At 38.4% G+C, this 21,934-nt stretch overlaps 5 protein-coding genes across 7 annotated transcripts; 1 reads left to right on the forward strand and 4 right to left on the reverse strand.

Moving 5' to 3' along the window:
* Positions 1 to 401: 401 nt before the first annotated feature.
* Positions 402 to 10,697, forward strand: LOC132205637 (moesin/ezrin/radixin homolog 1). Of its 3 annotated transcripts, XM_059634845.1 has the most exons (10): positions 402 to 467; positions 531 to 584; positions 5,178 to 5,357; positions 7,371 to 7,475; positions 7,688 to 7,857; positions 7,909 to 8,413; positions 8,498 to 8,695; positions 8,751 to 8,920; positions 8,977 to 9,181; positions 9,407 to 10,697. In XM_059634845.1, the coding sequence occupies exons 2-10, from the start codon at positions 573 to 575 to the stop codon at positions 9,569 to 9,571; spliced, it is 1,710 nt and encodes a 569-aa protein (XP_059490828.1). In that variant the 5' UTR covers positions 402 to 467; positions 531 to 572; the 3' UTR covers positions 9,572 to 10,697. The 3 variants fall into 3 exon arrangements, with proteins under 3 accessions (XP_059490828.1, XP_059490829.1, XP_059490827.1); XM_059634846.1 differs by lacking the exons at positions 402 to 467; positions 531 to 584 and adding an exon at positions 1,801 to 1,913; XM_059634844.1 differs by lacking the exons at positions 402 to 467; positions 531 to 584 and adding an exon at positions 2,249 to 2,415.
* Positions 10,698 to 10,714: 17 nt separating this feature from the next.
* On the reverse strand, positions 10,715 to 12,102 carry LOC132205639 (ras-like GTP-binding protein Rho1). Its single transcript, XM_059634852.1, has 3 exons — positions 12,010 to 12,102; positions 11,476 to 11,633; positions 10,715 to 11,346 (listed from the first exon to the last, which is right to left on the reverse strand). Exons 1-3 carry the CDS (start codon positions 12,086 to 12,088, stop codon positions 10,951 to 10,953), a joined length of 633 nt encoding a protein of 210 aa, XP_059490835.1. The 5' UTR covers positions 12,089 to 12,102; the 3' UTR covers positions 10,715 to 10,950.
* Positions 12,103 to 12,554: 452 nt separating this feature from the next.
* On the reverse strand, positions 12,555 to 14,482 carry LOC132192534 (autophagy-related protein 101). The gene is made up of 4 exons (XM_059612535.1): positions 14,260 to 14,482; positions 13,799 to 13,960; positions 12,889 to 13,269; positions 12,555 to 12,780 (listed from the first exon to the last, which is right to left on the reverse strand). The coding sequence occupies exons 1-4, from the start codon at positions 14,287 to 14,289 to the stop codon at positions 12,697 to 12,699; spliced, it is 657 nt and encodes a 218-aa protein (XP_059468518.1). The 5' UTR covers positions 14,290 to 14,482; the 3' UTR covers positions 12,555 to 12,696.
* Positions 14,483 to 15,085: 603 nt separating this feature from the next.
* Positions 15,086 to 18,743, reverse strand: LOC132205881 (carboxylesterase 1E-like). Its single transcript, XM_059635231.1, has 12 exons — positions 18,625 to 18,743; positions 18,390 to 18,565; positions 18,152 to 18,337; positions 17,941 to 18,085; positions 17,521 to 17,706; positions 17,154 to 17,344; positions 16,918 to 17,095; positions 16,765 to 16,857; positions 16,599 to 16,705; positions 16,395 to 16,545; positions 16,206 to 16,326; positions 15,086 to 16,150 (listed from the first exon to the last, which is right to left on the reverse strand). The coding sequence occupies exons 1-12, from the start codon at positions 18,635 to 18,637 to the stop codon at positions 15,976 to 15,978; spliced, it is 1,722 nt and encodes a 573-aa protein (XP_059491214.1). The 5' UTR covers positions 18,638 to 18,743; the 3' UTR covers positions 15,086 to 15,975.
* Positions 18,744 to 19,200: 457 nt separating this feature from the next.
* Positions 19,201 to 21,704, reverse strand: LOC132192475 (bile salt-activated lipase-like). Its single transcript, XM_059612458.1, has 12 exons — positions 21,661 to 21,704; positions 21,422 to 21,597; positions 21,187 to 21,369; positions 20,976 to 21,120; positions 20,734 to 20,919; positions 20,472 to 20,662; positions 20,236 to 20,413; positions 20,089 to 20,181; positions 19,928 to 20,034; positions 19,723 to 19,873; positions 19,514 to 19,634; positions 19,201 to 19,455 (listed from the first exon to the last, which is right to left on the reverse strand). Exons 1-12 carry the CDS (start codon positions 21,671 to 21,673, stop codon positions 19,287 to 19,289), a joined length of 1,713 nt encoding a protein of 570 aa, XP_059468441.1. The 5' UTR covers positions 21,674 to 21,704; the 3' UTR covers positions 19,201 to 19,286.
* Between the last annotated feature and the right edge of the window lie 230 nt (positions 21,705 to 21,934).

Genomic DNA, 21,934 nt, shown 5'->3' on the forward strand with positions numbered 1-21,934 from the left:
GTTTGCATTTTCTTCCGGAGTATATAGCATATGTATATAATAATACCGCTACCCGTTCTACACTTTTACATTGACGAGCACTGTGTTTTGAAAGGAAATCCAATTGTGGTGCTCACATATCACCGGAAAAGGCATAAAATGCGCCACACAGCGGGAGAACGGCAGAACTAACACCCCAATTCGCGGCAAACTTTTTCGAATATTACAAAGCACCAACATAAATTTATCACATACAAGTTTGAAATACCAACATTTTCCTTCGAAGCCAATAAATAAATTTTATTTTATTACAAAACTGTATTTTATAATTAAAAATATCTAAAGAGATTGAAATTGAATGGAGAACAATCATTTTTAATTTATCATTAAGACTTTGTCATGTTGGCAACGATTACCCCACCCTGCGAAGTCGGCCATATTAGACGTGAGTTGTCACCGACAGGGGTTGCCGCGCCTTTTCATCTCAGGTGAGCCGAAATTTCGGCCGACGCCGCCTTTACACGTTGACTAACGTTGCTGTGCCCTTTCAGGAGCGCCTGGGTCAGCGATCAGGGAACCCCTACGCCAGCACCATGCCTAAATCAGTAAGTATTTGAAGGCCGCAAGGTCCACCAACTTCCACCGCCTCCGGTCACCGAGACCGCGTTGTTTTTGGCCGCATTGCCGAACGAAGGGTCCGGCGAATTTCCGAAATTCAAGATTAAAAAAGAACAGAAGCCGACACCGTGTCCTAGTGACCCCGTTACGGACCCCGCCCTGAAAAGGGACGAGTGCGGAGGCCGCGCTGTCCGGCTCATTTTGCCCTCGTGCCCTCGCGAGCGGCTTGTGAGGTCGAAGGGGTCGCGACCGCCCTTAGACTGGTTCACACCGGCCTGATAGAGAGTGACACTCGGTTGACGTCACCGGTGATAAGGGCATACTTTCTGGGAATGGTGCGCGGTGGTTCGAATTTGGCGCTGTGGGGGGCGGGGCTCCGTTCTCAGCGAAAGTAACCGGTTTTTGAAACCAGTTTAATGGTTTATGGTACTAGTTGCCCTAGTCGTACCAATCTCATTCAATAATTGATAAAATAAAAATTTAGATTTGTTAAGTATTTATTTACAAAATTTCTGAAGTGGTTTTGGGTCTGATAAAATCTTGTATACCACAGGTTTGGAAGGATAATATATTTAAATATTTGTATATACAAATAATTATACTTTTCCTGCTCCGTAAAATATAATTTTGTTCCTTATATAAATTTAAAAGGGATTGTAAATAGTTGCTGTATCTCTACTTTTAAATTTTATGCAAATGATTTTTTTAATAGATAAATAATTTTGAAAAGAATCTTATAATTCATCTTAATATTGTTAATATTCCATTGTTGATTTAGTCATTATACATTACTATATAATTATGAGTCGACTTCTCTTTCCAGTTTTTATCATTATTGCACTACATGGATTATTCACAGAACTTTCGGATAAGAGGCAAGGAGCTTTTTCTTATCTTGATCTTTATTATTACGAAGTGGCATTGCTAAAAAAATGTCAATAAAAATTCCAGTGTCACCATCAAAGCGTGACGTCTTCAATTTTGAACACGTCATGAATTTTGTGATTTACAACTTAAAAAAACACGAAGAACGTGTCAAACACCAGTACAAATTTGAAAATTTAAGTAATTTTTCTAAAATTGTATGAAACTAATGCACAATTTAAATTGAAAGCGAAGTAATATTAAAGTAATAAAAAAGTAATATTATCACATTCGATCAACCCCACCCACTACTGATTGTACATGCACTACTCATTCAGTCTCTGATAGCCGAGGAAGGCATCTGCAGTGCCAAAAATTTCTCCCAACAAGTTGTTGATTTCTCCCATTAAACTCCTCGTCTCATCTTTTGTGTGTTGCTAAAATCCAGAGAAGTACGTATAAATTTGACTTTTATCTAAATTTCTATTTTTATCTCTCCTTCTTATATTATATTTAATCAAATTTAATTTATCTTTTATCATGAGCTACAATTTTTATTTGTACAGTGGGACATTTTTTATTCTTCAAGCATTATTTTTGTTTTATAATTTATGCTTCAATTTTACGTTGCAAGTCTTTTTTAAATATTTTGGAAAATTTTGTGAAAAATTTGTAGCGAAAAGTGGACATTTACCACAAATATCTCGTAAACTACCGGTACGATTGGCAAAACAACCGGTTGCCCGTATCTGGTGAAAAAGCAAAAACTGGCAGACTGCCGAGCAGTCAGACGCCTGTTGAGTGTTGTTCCGTTGGAGTTGCAGTTACTTCCACTCGGCAAGTGCATCAAGTCCGCATTTTTTCCACCGAGTGCACTTTTTTCGCCTCTTCCGATTTCGCCATCAAACCGGCTCGAATACTCAATTCGCCAGAATGGTGGTCGGAGGAAAAATGGCAAGTATTTTCACACTAAAAGGGATATTGAGAGAGGGTCGGACCGACCACCCTATTCCGCCAACGGTCAAAATTTTTATTTTCTCAGTAAAAACTCGGCTCTTTTCGCGGTGTGATCAAATTCGTTCGGTCGATTTGGTTATGCAAAGTGTGTCACTAGCGCAGAGTGATAGGGCATTTTTTTCGGCTCCATTCGTGGGTGACGCATGAGGAAAATCACAAAGATTTCCCACCTGCCGCGATATTAAATTAATCCGTCACGAAAATGAATCAGCCGAAAAAACTCCATCCTGTTTTTGTGAATTTTGGTGTCAATTCAAAGATTAATCGCGGTGGCGGCAAGTCCGTTGATAGGGCGGAGCCCGGCTCTTTTGTAACGGACTTTCGTCTGGTCGGTTAAATTCGCATGCAAAAATTATTCTCGAAAGTAATGCAGTTCACGCTCAACAGAGTCCTTAGCTGGAAGTTAATGGTATTTTCATCGGAAAAATGTAATTAGCGAGAACAAGATCTAGTTGAGAAAACAGGTTCGTCTAGCAAGGGAATAGAAAAGAAACCGAAGGACATAATTTACTAAACGGCGGCGAGTTGCAATTTCTCCGTCTTTGCGCTAAATTGCCTGCACTTGTTTTCATCTTTCTTGCACTCTCTCTTTTTTCGTGGTCTCACTTGGTCAGGTATTGTTTGGCTGATAAATAACAATCTGAAGCTTTCATTATTAAAAAAAAGACGAAATTAATACAACAATAGATTTGCAATTTTAAAATTAAACGCTATCAATTAAGTCCACTTGCCTTTTTTTAACTTTTATTTGTAATAATATTTTTAAATTTATTTAACTTTTTTTTTTAATAAAGCGTTCATTGTAAAACAAAACTGAAGAATACTCATTAAGAAAAGCCAAATTTATGAATTCACCATCAATAAGACTTGATGGCTGTGAAATTCTACTAAAATTTTTCATCCTCATATTCAGGGATTTTTCCCGTTAAAATGTTAAAATCTAGCATAATTATTTTCCTCCATAGAAATTTATCCAATAATTTGAATTTTTTTTTTTATTATTCTGTCGGGTCAAAAAAAATTTTGTTCCAATTTACTGAAACGCAAATTATTTTAATCTTATATTTTTATTTTTCCTTGTTATTTAATTTCAAGTTTCTGCGCCCTCATTGCAGGGACTTTCGCAACGGTGCCGAGGTCTGAGGGTGATAATAAAAAGTGAAAGTTTTTCGGAGGAACAACGAACGAGGCGACAAAAATAGCCGATTAATTGGCGCTAATTGAACAACGAACTGGTCGGCCAGTTATTATTTTATATTTTTTATTATATAACAGTGCGTCTGTTTCTTTAGGTCTTTCTCCACCGCGATATTATTCGCCTTGGTTGGTTTTTTATCAGCTGTGCGTCGGTTGGGCTCTGAGCAGCTTTTCGCCGGGAACAAAAACGGCCGCGCTTTGTGGCCTTGCACGCTCATCATGACATCATCCTCCCAAGGGGGCACACACTCGTTTGCCATATTGCTCGCGTCGGCTTAAGCCTTCGTTTCCCTTGACGAGAAACGGAGGAAAAAAAATACAAATAAGAAAAAGAGGTGCAGTCTCGAGAGTAATTCACAATAAATGGTGTCAACTTTGATCATCTTAATTAAATTCTAAGGATTATTCTAAAACTCTAGTATTTTTAAATATAAAAAATATTTATTTTAAATTAGTCTAAATAATTTTTACCACATTTATTAAATTTAGCAAATTTGATTTTTTTGAAATACTTTTTATTAAAAATATTAATTTGTAATATTTTAATGAGTGGAAAAATAAATTATTTATATATGATTTTTTTGCGGTCTGAAATGGCCATGCAGCATGTGTATCCATCCATTTTGAACTGCATCTCTCATCCGCAATGACGTCCGACCGCTGAGCTCAGGAAGCAAAAAAATTAATTAAGGGCGGGCCCGTTACCAAGTCAATTCTCTCCTTTTTTGCGCTTCGGACAAGTTAACGCTTCGGCCAACTTTAAAATTCTCACGGCTGTGAACAATTACAAGTTTTCGTCTTGGCGGGCTCAAGAAAATTGGCCTCCGCCGTCTGGCTGCGAGTCTGTTTGTCCTTTCATTTATTTGTCTGCAATAATAAAAGAAACCCATTCAAGAGTGGGAGGGACCTGTTTTCTCCCTTTTGTCCTCAGTGGCCCAGCTGCGTTCGAAAATCGGTGGATTTTTTTATTATGCAGAATTTGGCGCATTAAATGTACGGGGAAATTAATTATTCAAATTTTAATAAATCAAATGAATTTTTCCTGATACGAAAAAATTTGACCTTTCGACCTTTGGTGAATTCCACCTGCACATGCACATGTGTGAGAACGCTCAGGTGCATCTTCATAGTTTTTTCCCTCACTCCTTGCACCGGCAGCTTGATTAAACCTGTGACTCACTTGTGTGCGTGTCGACGAAAGGAGCCATTATTTAACCTCTCAGGAGTGTAAATTTATCCTCTCAAGTCATTCGGCAAACACTCGGGCTTTTCGTCATCGGTCAACGCAATAGCATAAAACGTGACTAATAATAATCTGGAAATTTTCAATATTGTTATAAAATATTAAATTGAGAAAATTATTTATTTGGAAATAATACTGGTATAAAATATAAAAATAGACAGGAAAATATAAAGAATTTATTTGTTTGTAAAAATTTAATTCGCAATTTGAATTCTTATTAAATTGGTTTATTAACCAACAATTATTTTAATTTTTGCAGATGAATGTGCGGGTCACGACGATGGACGCGGAACTCGAGTTCGCGATCCAGCAGACGACGACCGGCAAACAGCTGTTCGACCAAGTGGTCAAAACCATAGGTCTGCGTGAGGTCTGGTTCTTCGGCCTGCAGTACACGGACAGCAAGGGCGATCTCACCTGGATCAAGCTCTACAAGAAGGTAAAGAACAATTAAAAATTTACATGAGAGAGAGGAAAGTGAAGATGTCTGCCCACGAGGAGCAGTTCAGGAATTCCTCAGCAGCTTATCTCTGAAAGGCTTATTTGATTATTCTTTGTTATCTCGTCACTTGCAACACACGCAAACGTCTTCTGCTCTCTCGTTGTGTCCACATAAGGTGTTGTTTATAAAGGGACAATAGTGAGCTTCGCAACTCACTCTATTTTTATCCATAATTAATTAACAAGTTCATGCTTTAAAAGTTTAATCGTGGAAATAATTCTTAATATTAAGCTTAGTGTTGTTATTTTTTATACGCAATTTCTCTTATGTTCTATTCTCACTTGTCGCGAAATTTAACCAATATATAATTAAAATATTTCCTTCAATCTTTATTGTAGCTGCGCGTCCTAATTAATTTCTTTTTCGTTTCGCAAGCAAAATATATCCCAATCGCGCGCCAAACAAAAGTCCTTTGTCTTCACCGCGACAATTCGCAATTCCTTTGTGCTTTTGTTTTGAGTGCAAAATTATGCATGTGCATGCAGCCGGACTCAGTGATGAAGAAGCTGAAACGGCGGCTGTCGAAGCCGCCGAGCGACTCGGAAGACGAGTCGGACGACGACTTGGTAAAAGACAAAGAAAATAGTAGTCGTCACAGTCATCTATGATCTGCCCGTTGATTAGATAATGTAGAGCTTGAGTAGTAGAAACGTATTTACCTAATGTCAACACGTCGAAAATTTAGGACAGCTTTCCATTGATTTCCTTTGTTTTTATCTTCATAAGTCTAGTTTCCATTAAGCTTTGGAATTTGTTCATCGTTTCACTTACAATTTCTACAGTTAATTTATTCAAAATTATTAAGTGATTAAGAGGAGGAAACTAAACGCACGATTTTATTTCAAATTTTCCCCTTCCTTGTTGGTCAAAAATATACCTTTTTTATCAATAATTTTTTTAAATATATACTTTTATAAATCTTTGTTGAAAAAAGAAATGAATTATTTATGACCATTATCGGGCGAAATGGAGTGAAACAAAAATTCCTGCAGATAATCAGGGTTATCATAATATTTTCTATAAATTGGTGGCGCCTCCCTTTTTTAGTGGAAGAAGATAAGTTAACAACAACTCTTGTTTGAGATAAGTTTCCAAAAGTCTCAAATTACACGCCAGCGGAAGGAAGGATCTTTCTCTCTGTTTCGACTCGGTGCTCGATGGCGATAAATTTCGAAAGTGAAACGAGCGAGAAAATTTCTGCGTGCGTGAATTCGTAAATAAATTGATAACGGAGGCGGCCGTACATGTATTATTATTTGTTTGCTCATTCATCGTTGGGGCTGTCGTGTTGGTTGGCTGGCTGGCCCACTTTTAAGCGCAGATAAGGTCTGTGCGCGATAAAATATTCTGCATGTGCTTATTTGCACCAAAGCACCGGTTATTAATGAGGTAATAATTACTGGCACAAACACCGACGCTGTGCCGCCAGGAGGCAACTGATAATTTTTATGCAAACTCGACGAAAAATCGAAAAACCTTGAACATAAATTATAAATCCGAAGCAAACATGCAGAGATTGAATCTTTCAAAAACAGCCCCAAAATTGTTCAACTCTACTGAAAACACCAGTCACGTGCTTTCCTTCTGTTTTCCTTGGGTGGAAATTACGTTTGGCGCGAAGCCTTTCAAGGAATTAATTCCGCAGCTCAGACGCCGCACCCCCTGCATTTTTTCACTGGCTTATTGATGATAATTAGTCTTTGCTTAAAATTTCTGCTGCTTCTCCGGTAAAACCAAAAACTCATGCCTGTAATAAATTGATTCTGGCTAGATCGAGTGGAAATAATGCAATTTGACACGGCTCACTTCCGTTTTTGGCAAAACCAACAAGCGCAGACACGTTTTAATTCCATTGCCAAGGCCGTTTAAAGTAATATTAGCCGTAAATGCACTGCTAGATTTTGAGCGACTGCTGCCAACCTTATTCTGATCCATCGATTTCCATTCCAGGTCATGGGCCAGGATGTCAAGAAGGAGAATCCCCTGCAGTTTAAGTTCCGAGCCAAATTCTACCCTGAGGACGTCCAAGAAGAAATTATTCAAGACATCACTCTGGTTTGTTAATCAAATCTTTTCTTTTCTCATTTCTTTTTCTGAAAATGAAAAATTTTGCAATATTATAGAAATTTTTGAAGTTTTGTTAATTCCTTATTTTTCTTATTTAAAAGTTTGAATATTACAAAAGATTTTCATTTGAAATAATTAATCTTCAATTTATAAATCTATCGTAAATCCAATCAAACTAATGAGAATACCAATATTTGCAGAGATTATTCTACTTGCAAGTGAAAAACGCCATTCTGTCTGATGAGATCTATTGTCCACCTGAGACCTCGGTTCTTTTGGCCTCCTACGCCGTCCAGGCAAGACACGGCGACTTTGACAAGTCTAAGCACAGTGCCAAATTCCTCGCCAACGACCGTCTTCTGCCCCAGAGGTAATTTCCATCACTTTAGCTTTCAACTGGAAATAACAATTTTCTCCCCAGAGTAATGGACCAGCACAAAATGTCGCGGGACGAGTGGGACCAGAGCGTAACCACCTGGTGGAACGAACACAAGGGCATGCTCAGGGAGGACGCCATGATGGAGTACCTGAAGATCGCACAGGACCTTGAGATGTACGGAGTCAACTACTTTGAGATCCGCAATAAGAAGAACACCGAGCTCTGGTTGGGCGTGGACGCCCTGGGTCTCAACATTTACGAGAAGGACGACAAGCTGACCCCCAAGATTGGCTTCCCGTGGTCTGAAATCCGCAACATTTCCTTCTCAGACCGCAAGTTCATAATAAAGCCCATCGACAAGAAGGCGCCAGACTTTGTCTTCTTTGCCTCAAGGGTGCGCATCAACAAGCGCATCCTGGCTCTCTGCATGGGCAACCACGAGTTGTACATGCGGCGTCGCAAGCCGGACACCATCGACGTCCAGCAAATGAAGGCCCAGGCCAGGGAGGAGCGCCTTGCTAAACAGCAGCAGCGCGAAAAGCTTCAGGTAAATTTTGAAACCACAATTTATCCTGGATTAGAAAGCTTTCTGAAAATTGTAATTTTAAATTAATTTTTTGTAAATGTTCAGATGGAGATAGCTGCTCGTGAGAAAGCTGAACGCAAACAGCAAGAATATGAGGATAAACTTCGCTCGATGCAAGAGGAAATGGAAAAGCGTCAGTCCGAGCTGCTCGAAGCCCAAGAGATGATCCGTCGTCTCGAGGAGCAACTGCGCCAGCTCCAGGCGGCTAAGGAGCAACTAGAGCTGCAGCAGAACGAACTTCAGGTTTGGATAACCAATTTTATGTTAGAGGAGCAAGATTCAAAGTTTCAAATTCTAGGCCATGATGATCCGGCTGGAGGAGAGCAAGGAAATGGAGGCCGCCGAGCGGGCTAAGCTCGAGGAGGAGATCAGGACCAAGCAGGAGGAAGTGTCCAGAATCCAGAATGAGGTTGAAACCAAGGATGAGGAGACCAGGAGGCTGCAACAGGAGGTCGAGGATGCCCGACAGTGAGTTAAATAAATCGGAAAATTGTAATTTTTGTTAAACCAATTTTGAAATTCAGACGCCAGGAGGAGGCTAAGTTGGCGCTCTTGGCTGCCACCACTACTCCCCAGCATCATCACCTGGATGAGAATGAAGATGAGAACGACGAAATTCCCAATGGTGATGTGAGTCGTGACCTGGCCACCCATGAGGGCATCATTGACCCCGTTGAGGAGCGGCGAACTTTGGCAGAGAGGAACGAGCGCCTTCACTCACAACTTAAGGTATTTTAATATTCATTTGATCAGCATTTTAATGGAAACGACAAGTTTTTTCTTATTTTTACTCTCCACACAAAACTCTGCAAATCTAAAAAGTTCAAGTAACATTTTTTAGAGTAATATTTTGTAATATGTGTCATTTTTCTTTAAATTTTTAAAAGTTGAGTTTCCAAAATAGAAAAATTCATAAATTATCGCAAAATTTGACAATTTTTGAATTTCTTTTAGGCGTTGAAGCAAGACCTGGCGCAGACGCGGGACGAGAGCAAAGAGACGCACATGGATAAGATCCACAGGGAGAACGTGCGACAGGGCCGCGACAAGTACAAGACGTTGCGCGAGATCCGCAAGGGCAACACTAAGCGCCGTGTCGACCAGTTCGAGAACATGTAAACCACTCACGTCCACCTGCTGGTGCTCCGAGACACACACTGCTGCAGAAAAACAACTAAACAACACACACATACACGTATCTTTCCTAAAGAGATGCCTTAACAGAATTTTCGATGATGCTCAATAATGATGATGAGCAGAATCATTCTTCTTTATTGAGAATTATAATTGATTGATTAATATTAACTCTGAGAGTAGAAGGTCTGTGTGCCTGCGTGCGTGCGCTCAGCTTAACCCGGGTCAGGCTTCCCCCTTCTTCGCTATTTATGCTAGCAAGTAAGTTTGCAATCGTTAGAATTCTTTTGTACATTCGCTTATTCTTCCTGTCAAAGCGCCGCCCGGATCGAATTTCCTCCACTTTTGCCCGTCTCTTTTTTTCTGTGAATAATGCATTTATTTCTCAGCTGATTTTGTTTTGAAACACGCCGGTTATTTTATAATACAAGTTTTTCTTTCCCCCGTTGATGATTATTAATAATAAAGCACCTGAATTTCTGATCCGCCAAGCGCTTTGTACAAAAACGTTTCCAGTCGTGCGACATTCCGTGCGTCGAATCAGTATTTTTGCGTTCGCTTGTTCTCAAAAAAGGGAGGCTTCTAATTAATCTTTATCACATAGAAACTAAGCAACGACTTCAAAGATGATGTTACTCACTGTTATACAAACTGGGGAGAGCCAGACAAATTTTGGCGTCTTGTCTAATTTTTTGATCGTTTTTAAGCAACTGCTTCCGAGACGAATATTATAAATTAATGAAGATTGTTTTTGGTACTAATCTTTGAAAGACACAAACACTGATCGTTCCTCTAAATTTTGTACGCTAAATCAATGCTGTTGCAATTTTGTATGTTAACGTTTTTAAAAAGGAAAGTTTGTGCTAGCAATAAACAAAATATTTGATACTGAATTTTTGAGCGTTGACCGCAAGATGTGAGCTAGAGAGGCAGAATTCGCGCCAGTTGTGCCAACGTTTGTTCTGTGTCCTTCCCTGAATTTAATAAACCAGTCCAAAATTTTGTATTCGAACCAAGAATCAGTTCGGCTTACTCAAAAGTTTCCAAAAAATAGGTATTGTCGGTTATTGTGCATATTTTTACAAGAGAGAAATAAAATTGCATTATCAAACGTGGACGACTTTTAATTGTGAGGGTAAATTTGTTAACAAAACACAGCAAGTATAAAATCCAAATCTATATTAAATAATATGTATTTATTTTTCAAAATGGATCAGATTGACTCCTCAGCTACTGAAAACTTAAGATCATCAGCCTCTTGATTGTGAATACACATTTGGTAATTTTCCAAAAAAATTAATACAATGAGAACAAAAGCTTTGATTAATTACATGATTGGCGAGCTTTAAAAATGGTGTTGGAGGTCAGAGCAAATTGCATCTTAAGGGTCGCCGGCGACGGGGCGTCTGCAGGGCTGCCCTTGTGGCGGCCTCGAAAACCTCCTGGACGCCTTCCTTGTTCTTGGCCGAGCATTCGAGGTACGCGTAGGCGTGCACCTTGTCAGCCATGGCTCGGCCCTCTTCGGTGGCCACGCACCCTGGCAACCGACCTCGGAGGTCCTTCTTCAGCCCCACGACTAAGACGGGTACGCTCGGACAGAAGTGTTTCACCTCCGGAGTCCACTTTTCCGCAATGTTTTCCAGAGAGTCTGGCGAGTCGAGTGAGAAACAAACCAGGACAACGTCTGTGTCTGGATAGGACAGAGGTCGCAGCCGGTCATAGTCTTCCTGCCCTGCTGTGTCCCACAACGCCAATTCCACCTGAAAACAGAAGTAAAAGAGGAAATAAATCACATCGATCAATATTTTTTAAATATTTGAAGAAAATTCAAAATCATAGTATGCGGTCAACATTTTATAGTTTTTATTTATTTTTTTTTTTAATTTTACCTGTGTGTCATCGACTTCTATGTCCGCAACGTAGTTTTCAAAAACCGTTGGGACGTACACCTCAGGAAATTGGTCTTTGCTAAAAACTATAAGAAGGCATGTTTTTCCGCAGGCGCCGTCTCCGACGATCACCAATTTTTTCCTAACGCGAGCAGCACCTGAAAATTGCAAACTTCCTATTACAAAAGAACTTCTTATTATAGAAAAAATATGAAGTAAACTATATTTGGAAGACAATAAATAATATAGAGAGCCTTGAGAAACCCTTTGGTGTCGCGGTTACATTATAAAAATGCTCGCCCTTGCTGAATTTTAAATTATTTTTGTTGCAGAAAGCAGCAGAAAGTTTTTGCAATTTTTCTTTTAAATTTGTTAATAATTTTAAAATGTCTTCAAATTATTCAAAATTAACTTCCTAAAATCTATGACAGTTTTATTTATATGTAAAAAATTAAAAAAAAAATAGTCTTGCGATGTATTGTTTTCTTCAAAAATAACAAATTGTAAGTGACAAAATTAAGATTTAGCACCCACCTGAGGGATTCGAGTTGAAGCAGCAGCCCTGAAGGTTGGGCAGGGGAATTTTGATGCGGACTTCTCTGTGGCGAAGCATGCCCTTTGGTTGGCGGTCAGACACTGGACAGCGCCTCCAAGCCCCTGAAGTGCCATAATCCGATCAATTCTATTGCAAACGACCGCACGCGGCCGCAGCTTTGCAGTGGCGGAACTTGAAGACTTATTCAAGAACTACATAGATTTTTTACATATTTCAAAATAGAATGCTAGTCAATCTACAGAGTTATAAGCTTAGGAACTGCATACAATCTAAAATATTTACAAAAAATACCAACGACTTAAAATCTGGTTACTTTTTAAAACTATTTCCAAAAATGCAAATTCTCTTTCATCATTTTGATAGTAAAACTTCTCTCTACGCCACTTATTTCAATTAGTTGGAAGGGCAATGTAGGGTGAAATCAGAGGTGTGGTGCCATCATAGAATATTAGGGGAAAACACACACACAAGTCACATAACTAATGACCACATTTTTCAGGAAGAAAATTAAAAACAAAATATATAAGTAACAATAATGTTATTCTCTTTGTTTAATGTTCAGCGTCATCTCGTTACAAGAAATAAATATTATATGTCATCAGGATCATTTTTACAAGAGAGATCTGTTTTCGTACACGGAAAGCAAAAGACTTGAAGGCCGAGTGTCACAAAGACAGCGTCTCTTTAATCAGCTTCTTCATTGTGGAGCTCACTGAAGCATTGGCTGGACCGCTCGTCGAAAACCCAATCTGTCCAAACAAAGAAGGATATTTTTTTTAAATATAAAAACAAAATATTTCCGAAAATATCAAATTAATTTTTTAAATTATTAGCTTATTATTTTGATTTAATATTACCTTAAAAAGGTACGGTTGGACGTCCGTGTAGGACGTGTCAAAGACAAGATCCAGCTCGGCTTGGGTGGGCATCTTTGGGAGGAACTCGTGCCTGTTCATGGCCTCAGCGACGCACATGATCTTGTCAGTGAGGAGGTCACCGACCTGCTCGCGACACACTTGCCGTTCGTGCTCCGAGTGCAGCGCCAGCAGGTCCAGCCGCACCGTCCACACCTCCCATGGAATGCACTCAGGCTGGAACAACCAGCGGCTGCGTTTCCGCTGGAAAAACTCGAGCGAGATCTGACCCGAGCGCTGACCATCGTGGCTGCGCAGGGCGTCCGAGAAACTGGTGATCTCGCGCTTCAGGTTGCGGTCCAGCTCGTGTGATGAGCAGCACACCTGCAAAAAAAAATCAATTTTAAAACGATAGATTCAATTTTAAATTTCTTTCATTCTCTATGATAATTATGGGAAAACAATTCTGGAAGTTTTTGGCATAAAAACATTAATTAATCAATTTATCTTTAAACATTTTTCATATAATTTCTTCCTCTGTGAAAATTTAAACTTCACCATTCCATTTTATAAACAAGGAAATTATTTTTTTTCTGCCTGGAACTATGATTTGAAAAATAATTATTCAAAATATTAATTTATTTGAGCATTAAATTATTATTAAGAAAATTATTATTATTATAAAAAATTTTGTTTTAAAATTTTAATTCACTTTTAAAGATTGGTAATTATGCTTGCATTAGAAATTTTAGCTTTGAAATTTTTAATTGGGCCAAGGTCTCCTTGAACTCAATGTCAGGGGCAATAAAAATGAGCATTGGTGAACTTAATCTTTCCATTTTTTGCTTGTGTAGGACTTTTCTTTGACCATGTAAATTTTGTCCGCATTAGAAGAATTCAGATAAATACGTACATAGGTGAGGTCTATGAAATCGCAGTCGACATCGGTGTAGCCAAGAGTGCCCACCGAGTATGAACCTTCCTCTTTGTACTTGAACTTGCCGAGTGAGCGGTGGAAAAGCACGGTGTGGAAAATGCTGGCGACCGCCTCTTCCACCTGCCTGCCCTCCACACTCTGGAAAACAAAATTAAAAAATTAATTAATTGCATATATTTTTTATATCTATGAAAGCTAGAAAAATTGCGCAATTTAAAAGGAGAAAATTTTGATTTCTTTTTCTTCGTCACGTCCTACTTTTAAAATTTTCTTTGGAAAAACTTGGACTCGGATTTTAATTAAGGTGCAATCGAGGGATCCGAACGGAACGTGCAATAGGCCAGCTGAGGAATAGAAGGGACTGTTCCGGGTGGAAATGGGGCCTTGAAGGCCTTCGCTCGTAGTGTTGCTATGCTGCCTATAACTGCGTCTCTTACCAGCTCAAAAATCTGCGAGCGCGCGTTCATTTGCGCTCATGTCGGGGGCGCCTCGGCCACCGACGGCGTCGAAGGAATTCGGCTCTCGAGTTCGCAGGTCAAAAGGTCCGTAGAGTGAAAAGAGTCGTGCAAAATCCACCTGCTGTTCTTTCGTTACACTTTGCTTCGTAATGCAACTTGGTTTGTTTATTTCGTGCTCCCATTGGCTGATCACGTGATTCGACCTTCAGCAGCCGTGATTGGTTGATCAGCCGAGTTTCGCTTTTCTGACGGCAGGTGGCACGTACGTCATCGTTAACTGCGCTCGTGTGCTGAATGATTCATTCATTTGTATAAAGGTTCGTTCATCCCAAATAGCAGGTCCAGGACCGGGAGTCTCACTCTGCAGAAGTAAGCAAATTAGGCAAGGAGATCTCGGGAATCGAAATAATAATGCCACATATATATTTCTAAATTTCAAAAAGTTCTATAAAGAAAAATTAGTATGCAAAATATAGTGTATTATTTTTATGTCTTTATTAAACACGAATGTGTACAACGTCATGTATCGCTGGTTGAAATCAATAATTAATTGAATTAATTGTTCAAAAAGAGTAAAGTCTCTAACAAAATATGCTACACTAGATAAAGATACAATACATCATAATATTGTATTCAATTGTATTTAAAAATTTAGTTATATTATTGATTTCAACCAGCAATACATGACGTTGTACACATTTTTGTTTAATAAAGACAATAATAAAGCAAATAATTGTAGCTGTAAAAATAAATATTTTCATATCAATTTTTAATACTCCAAATACTCGTGAACACTGATGACGTACAGGTGGAATAATTATGCCATGGTCACCAGTCACCAGTGTTTTAATGAATATCCAGAAACATCACAAAAAATGTATTCATGTGAAGATAAATTACCAATGGAAATGATCATGCTTTTCAATATACTACAAAAATGTACATTAAATTGGAAATCTTTTTTTTACATAAAAAAATCTCATTGTCAGAAAAACTTCAAAGAAAAGACAAGAGAAAAAAAACGGAAAACACAATGAAACAATTTAAGTTAAGGTTCACGCATCGTAACAATGAAACATACTTTGATTGTTGTTTGAGCTCTCTCATTGGGAAGTTGAAGAAAAATTGCAGTGTGTTCGGCAACAATCAAAATTTGCTCCGATTGTTATGAGGCGTGAAACTTGATTTAAATAAAATTTCAATAAACATTTTTATAAAGAATTATGTCCAGTGTGCTGCAAATAATTAGATTAATTTCATTGCAGAGTCAATATATTATTATTTTATTATACATTTAAATTAAATGAAGGCAGACGAAACATAAAAAACTGATTTTATGGAAAGCTACAATTATATTTAATTTTTACAGTCGTACAATCTCTTAATTAAGCATATCAGCTTATATCAGATAGCGCCTACGAAATATTGCATAGGCAATTTTACTGTCTTTGTTGTCAAGCAGGTTGTCTACGATCTGTGATTTGAGGGGCAATTCGCGCTTTTCAGTGAAATTTAGATTATAAATTAGAATAGGTTTTTTTTATTTTTTTAATAGTAATAATTTTTTAAATATTTTTCTTTAATTTTTATTCTTTTCCTAATCATTTTATAAATTCCATCGTATTTTAGATGATGAAATTCAATTATATTTACATTTGGACTTACTTGACCTTTTTAATTTAATCAGCCTTATCATTAATTCATAATATTGTTAGGGAAGTTCTCGTTTATTGAGACAAAATATTCCACCCTTGTGTAGTCTTGGAGAATTGAGGAGGTAGAGTTTATGACCAAATAAGAACCGTCGCGGCTCTCTAGTCTCGGCCATGTCGGAATTCCTTCCACAGGGCTCGATACAGGTGTAGGATCCCTGGATGAATTTCATAATATTTTTTTTTAAATTATTCATTTAAATCTGTTTATACCCATAAGTGATGAAGTTGGCCCAAAGGGTTAGCAACTGGTTGGATACCACTTCATCTTCAGTGTTGGTCCCGAACGTGGGAATTGAGAATTGTAGAATCATCTCATTACCATGGCAAACCCCTGCGCAGATTATTTGTAATAAGATAAGTTGTTTACTTTTTTCAGTGCAATAATAATCTTTTGATTACCTCCTGGGATCGGAGAAAACGGTGCTGTAATTGGGTACAGCGATCTTGAGCCGTCAAAGTGGAAACTGTACAGATAAGTTGGAGCACCTTTTGCTATATTAAACTCGGCATTCCCAAATGTGGGGCCTTTAATTTGCATGTTCGAAGAAAACTTAAGAGTTTCAAGATTAGATTAAAATTGCAATGTTTTTTGATAATAATTACATCGATTATTCCTGGCCAGAGAAGCGTAAGATTTCCCATATTATTCACGCCGTAATAAGTGTTTTCCGTGGCGATCGCCAAAGTATCACCTTGGTCGGTGCCGACACCTTAGTTGATAAAGTTTATTTTTTTGTGCTAATGAAATTTTAAAATGTTCCTTCCTCACCATGGAAATTTAAAAAAAGTCTGGTCACTCCTCTTGAGAGGAATTCTACATCTTCGGTCAGGTTCCTTGGTGCCAGATAAAAAGTGTGCAGGACTAAAATTGTATAGATAGTTTGAATTATGCGAATCTGCCAACAATAAAGTTGCATCTTACAAAAGTAGGGCTGAGTGCCTTCATGCTTGTTGGCACCGAAAATTGCCGGTTTTCCGTTGTAATCGCCAGATGCAAAGATTTCGTGGGGTGATTTTTCTAAAAATCTTACGGAACCGGCCTTCTGCACCACCGGTGCACTACCTCCTATGCCCGAACGACCTTGTCTGGTTTCGGCAGTCTAAATTAGATTTTTAACTGTTAGATTTTTCGCTTTAAACCGCTGAATATGTTTGTACCAAATATTCCATGTAAGCTGCATTCAGCTCTGAAGGTTCAACCGTCATCAGACACTGAGTCAGGGCGGTGATTTCAGAATTGGTACAATTGGCTCGGAAGGCGACGTCGATGGCCGCGGTTACCGGGTCAGGGTCAATGCCCCAGGAGGCCAGGGCCGTTCCACTTTGAGTAATGTACTGCTGAAAGAGATCTGCAAAAAATATAAAATATAAAAATATTAAAAGTGGGTAAAAAAATCCCCAGTTGAGAAGTTCGAATGGGGATAAGTTTTAAGGATTTAAAATAATCATTCGGTAAACTGTAATTTTTCAAAGTTATTTCCTTTTTAAATCGATTCAAATTTTTTTAAATATAATACAGCCATACTTGTGGAGAGAGGGCTGACGTTCAAAAGTGAAGCGCTAACGGCTCCGGCGCTTTCGCCCATGACGGTCACTTGATTCGGGTTGCCGCCGAAAAAGGAAATGTATTTCTGTATCCATTTCAGTGCCTCGACCTGATCGAGCATGCCTGCGTTTCCGGGAATCTCATCCGTTTGAAGAGAGAGGAACCCTAAAATAAAAGTTTTAATTTTAATTTGATTATTTTACCTGAAAATAAGGCGATCCAAATTCATATAGAGTAACATCATAATATGGAAATAAAAAATTATCATAAGAAAAAAGTTGTAAAACTGGTAACAAATTTTAATAAAAAGCAAGGATTTTGAATTAACAAAAATCTTATGAAATTCGGGAATTGTAGCAAAATTTAAAAATTTGAAAAAGCATTGAATGAATATTCTACCTAAGGGTCCAAGTCTATAGTGGGGAACTACAAGGACGACGTCGTGATCCATGAATTTATTTCCGCCGTAAATTCGAGAGGAACCGGAAAAGAAAGCTCCTCCGTGAATAAAGACCACAACAGGAAGGTTGGCCGTCGGGTCAATCTGACGACGAATTTGGCAATTAAATCAAATAAGCTTTTTGTTCTCTCGTAACATGTTTTTACTCACGTTTGGCGAGTAAACCTGAATGTAAAGGCAGTCTTCAGGTTCTTTGGCCTTGTTCAGGTCATCGTCGTCCGCACGGCTTTGGAGAGCCCCTTGCCAATTGAGCACTGAAAAAGATTGTGGGCACTCATTTCCAATATTACTGTGAGCATCTAAGATTCCAGTCCACGGCTCTACAGGTTGCGGGGGCTGACAATTCAATCTTATTTGATTTGTTCAATTTAATTTTAAAATTAAAAACCTGGAAACGCAAATTTCCGATGGGTGGTTTAGCGAATGGAATTCCTTTAAAATGGTAAAACGATCTGTTTGAGATGAAAGATTCTCCAAAGTAGCCCTCCATGGTGCCCAAATCAGGAAGGGTCACTTGAGGTCTCTGGCCGCTTACGAGCCCCACAAGAGCGACCAAAAAAACACCTTATGAAAATTTAACTGTGCAGGATTTCAAAGATTTCTGGATTCTCAAAGCATCTTACCCTCAGCCTTCATCTTTATGCACTGGAGCAATCTCTCTTAAGTAAATCACGAGATCTGCGTCTTTTATATGAACTTTTATCACCTTAATCATTAATTGGGTTCAACGCTTAGAACAGACCAAAACAGTTTTGAACAAAAGCGTATCTCTTTTTTATAAGCATTATCTTCTTGAGTACCTAAATAAAATTTTGAACTGCTTATAAGCAATTGCAAACTTCATTCCTTTTAATTTATAATTTTTTACCTTATCAGTTTGGGTTTTTTCATTGAACGTCTTCTGATCGTGTAATCTAAACAGATTGCAAGTTAGGAGCGCCTACAAAAATCAGGATAGGCAATTTGCTGTGCTCACTTGCCAAGCAGGTTGTCTATCTATTGCCTTGTAAATTAGGGGCTTTTCCAACTAAACGAAGGCCCGAACTCGCACAAAGATCAATTCATTATTTCTGACTAGAGAGTGGTATGGAAATTATTCGTTTTTCCAGCGATATAAAATAAGAATTTAATTAAATCCATTTTTTTTTTAGTTTCTAGTGATTTATGTTTTCATAATAAAAAAACGCGCATTATATTGATATGAAAATTCATTTCAATTTATTAAGCTTTATTAATAATAAAAATGAAAATTTACAACCATTTGCTATAAAAATTCATATTTTTATTACACGTTGTTAGGGAAGTTCTCGTCGATTGAGACGAAATATTCAACTCTTGTGTAGTCCTGGAGAATTGAGGAGGTAGAGTTTATGACCAAATAAGAACCATCGCGGTTTTCTAGTCTCGGCCAGGTCGGAATTCCTTCCACAGGGCTTGAAACAGGCGTAGGGTCCCTTGATAAATTTCATAATATATTTTTTTTCTAATAATTGATAAAAAAAAATATTTCACCCATATTTGATGAAATTAGCCCAAAGGGTTAGCATCTGATTGGATACTACATCATCTTGAGCGTTGGTACCGTATGTGGGAATTGAGAATTGTAGAATCATCTCATTACCGTGACAAACACCTAAAGCAGCCACGTGAAATTATATCACAGACAACGTGAATTTATTATCAATTTTTTTTTTAATTTTGTTCATAATAAAATGAAGTACCGCCTGGAATTGGAGAGAAGGGAGCAAAAAGTGGGTATAACGATCTTGAGCCGTCAAAGTGGAAACTGTAGAGATAAGTTGGAGCACCTTTAGCTGCATTAAACTCGGCGTTTTCAATGGTCGAGCCTTTGATGTACATGTTTGAGGAGAGCTAGACGTTTAATGATTAGATTAAAAATTCAAGAGAGCAACTTTTAAACATTACGTCGATAAGTCCTGGAGTAATAAGGTTAAGATTTCCCATATTTTGAGCGCCCAAATAAGTATTTTCCGTAGCTAGAGCCAAAGTGTCACCTTGGTCAGTAAAAACACCTAAAATTGAATGTTTATGATAAATAATCAAAAATTCATTATCTTGATGTGTACCAAGAAAACCGAAAAACAGTCTGGTGACTCCTCTGGAGAGGAACTCCACGTCATCGATCAAGTTGTTAGGCTTCATATAGTAAGCGTGCATGTCTGTAATCTCAAAAATTTTAATTTAACTAAATTTTAAAATTAAAACAAAATTACAAAAATAGGGCATTGTGCCCTCATGCTTGTTGGCACCGAAAATGGCCGGTTTTGCGTTGTACTCGCCAGATCTGAAAATTTCTTTGGGCGATTTTTCCAAAAATTTGACCGAACCGGCCCTTTGCACCACAGGAGCACTGCCTCCAATTCCAGAACGACCTTGTTTAACTTCATAGGTCTAATATTTAAATAAAAAGAATCTCTTAAGAAATTAGGATTTGTTTGAATAAGTTTACCAAATAATCCATGTAAGCTCCAGAGATTACTGACGGTTCAACCGTCATTAGGCACTGAGTCAGGGCGTTGATTTCAGGGTTGGTACAATTGGCGAGGAAAGCGATTTCAGTGGCCGAGCGGATCGGGTCAGGGTCGATGCCCCAGGTCGTCAGGGCGGTTCCACTTTGAGTAATGTACTGTTGGAACAGATCTAAGAAAAATATTTGTAATAAAATGAAAGAAAAAAAAATTTTTAAATAAAAGTAAATTGTCTGAAATTACTTGTTGAGAGCGGGCTGAGGTTCAAAAGGGAGGTGCTGACACCTCCGGCGCTTTCGCCCATGACGGTCACTTTGTTGGGGTTGCCACCAAAATAGGAAATGTATTTCTGCACCCATTTCAGTGCCTCAACCTGATCAAGCATGCCTGCGTTTCCGGGAATCTCATCCGTGTGCAGAGAAAAAAATCCTTTGCAATGCCAAAATTAATTTAATTTTTATTTTGCTTTTTTTTTTAATTTTTACCCAGGGGTCCAAGTCTGTAGTGAGGAACTACAAGGACGACGTCGTGGTCCATGAATTTATTGCCTCCGTACAGACGAGAGGAACCAGTGTTGAAAGCCCCGCCGTGGATGAAAACCACAACAGGAAGGTTGGCCGTTGGATCGATCTGTTGGCAAATTTGACAATTAAATCAAATTTAAACTTTCTTTGTTCTTGGAAATTTTTTACTCACGTTTGGCGAGTAAACCTGGATGTACAAACAGTCTTCAGGTTCCAGCGCCTTGTTAAAGTCATTCTCCACGTAGTTCTCAAGAACCCCTTGCCAAGTTCGCCCCCCAGAACCCTGCGGACACCCATTCCCAAAGCTGCTGTGCGCGTCTAAAATTCCGGTCCACGGCTCCACGGGTTGCGGCGGCTGACAATTTAAATTTCTTTTTTAATTATTTCCATTCATTTAAAAAATCAACCTTGAAGCGCAAATTGCCAACGGGTGGTTTAGCGAACGGAATTCCTCTGAAGCGGTAAAACAATCTGTCGGAGATGAACGACCCTCCAGTAAAGCCCTCCAATGTGCCCAGACCAGGAAGGGTCACCAGAGGCCCCTGACCCCTTGCGAGACTCACAAGGAAGACCACCAAAAAACCTTATTTAGCGGAAAATTTTGGTGCAGTTTTTTTAGAAATAAATGGGGTTTTTGAAATCTTACCTGCTACCTTCATCTTTATGCGAAATCTCACGAGCACTAAGAGATATGAGTCTGTTTGCATGGATTTTTAACATTTTTATCAATACATATAATCTCTTACGTGGATTTTTCTACATCAAAATCTATTGTTTATTTCTGCTTATCAAATCTACTTTCAGCTATTCGAAATTAATTGACTTCACCTGTTTTGGTATTATTTGTTTTTGTGACGATAGTATTTTTATCCAACTAAATTTGAAAGCTTAAAATTTAGATTTAATGTAAAATAGGAAGC

This window comes from Neocloeon triangulifer, unplaced genomic scaffold (genome assembly GCF_031216515.1).
Source record: "Neocloeon triangulifer isolate White Clay Creek 2 clone unplaced genomic scaffold, ASM3121651v1 ptg000003l, whole genome shotgun sequence".
NCBI lineage: Eukaryota > Metazoa > Arthropoda > Insecta > Ephemeroptera > Baetidae > Neocloeon > Neocloeon triangulifer.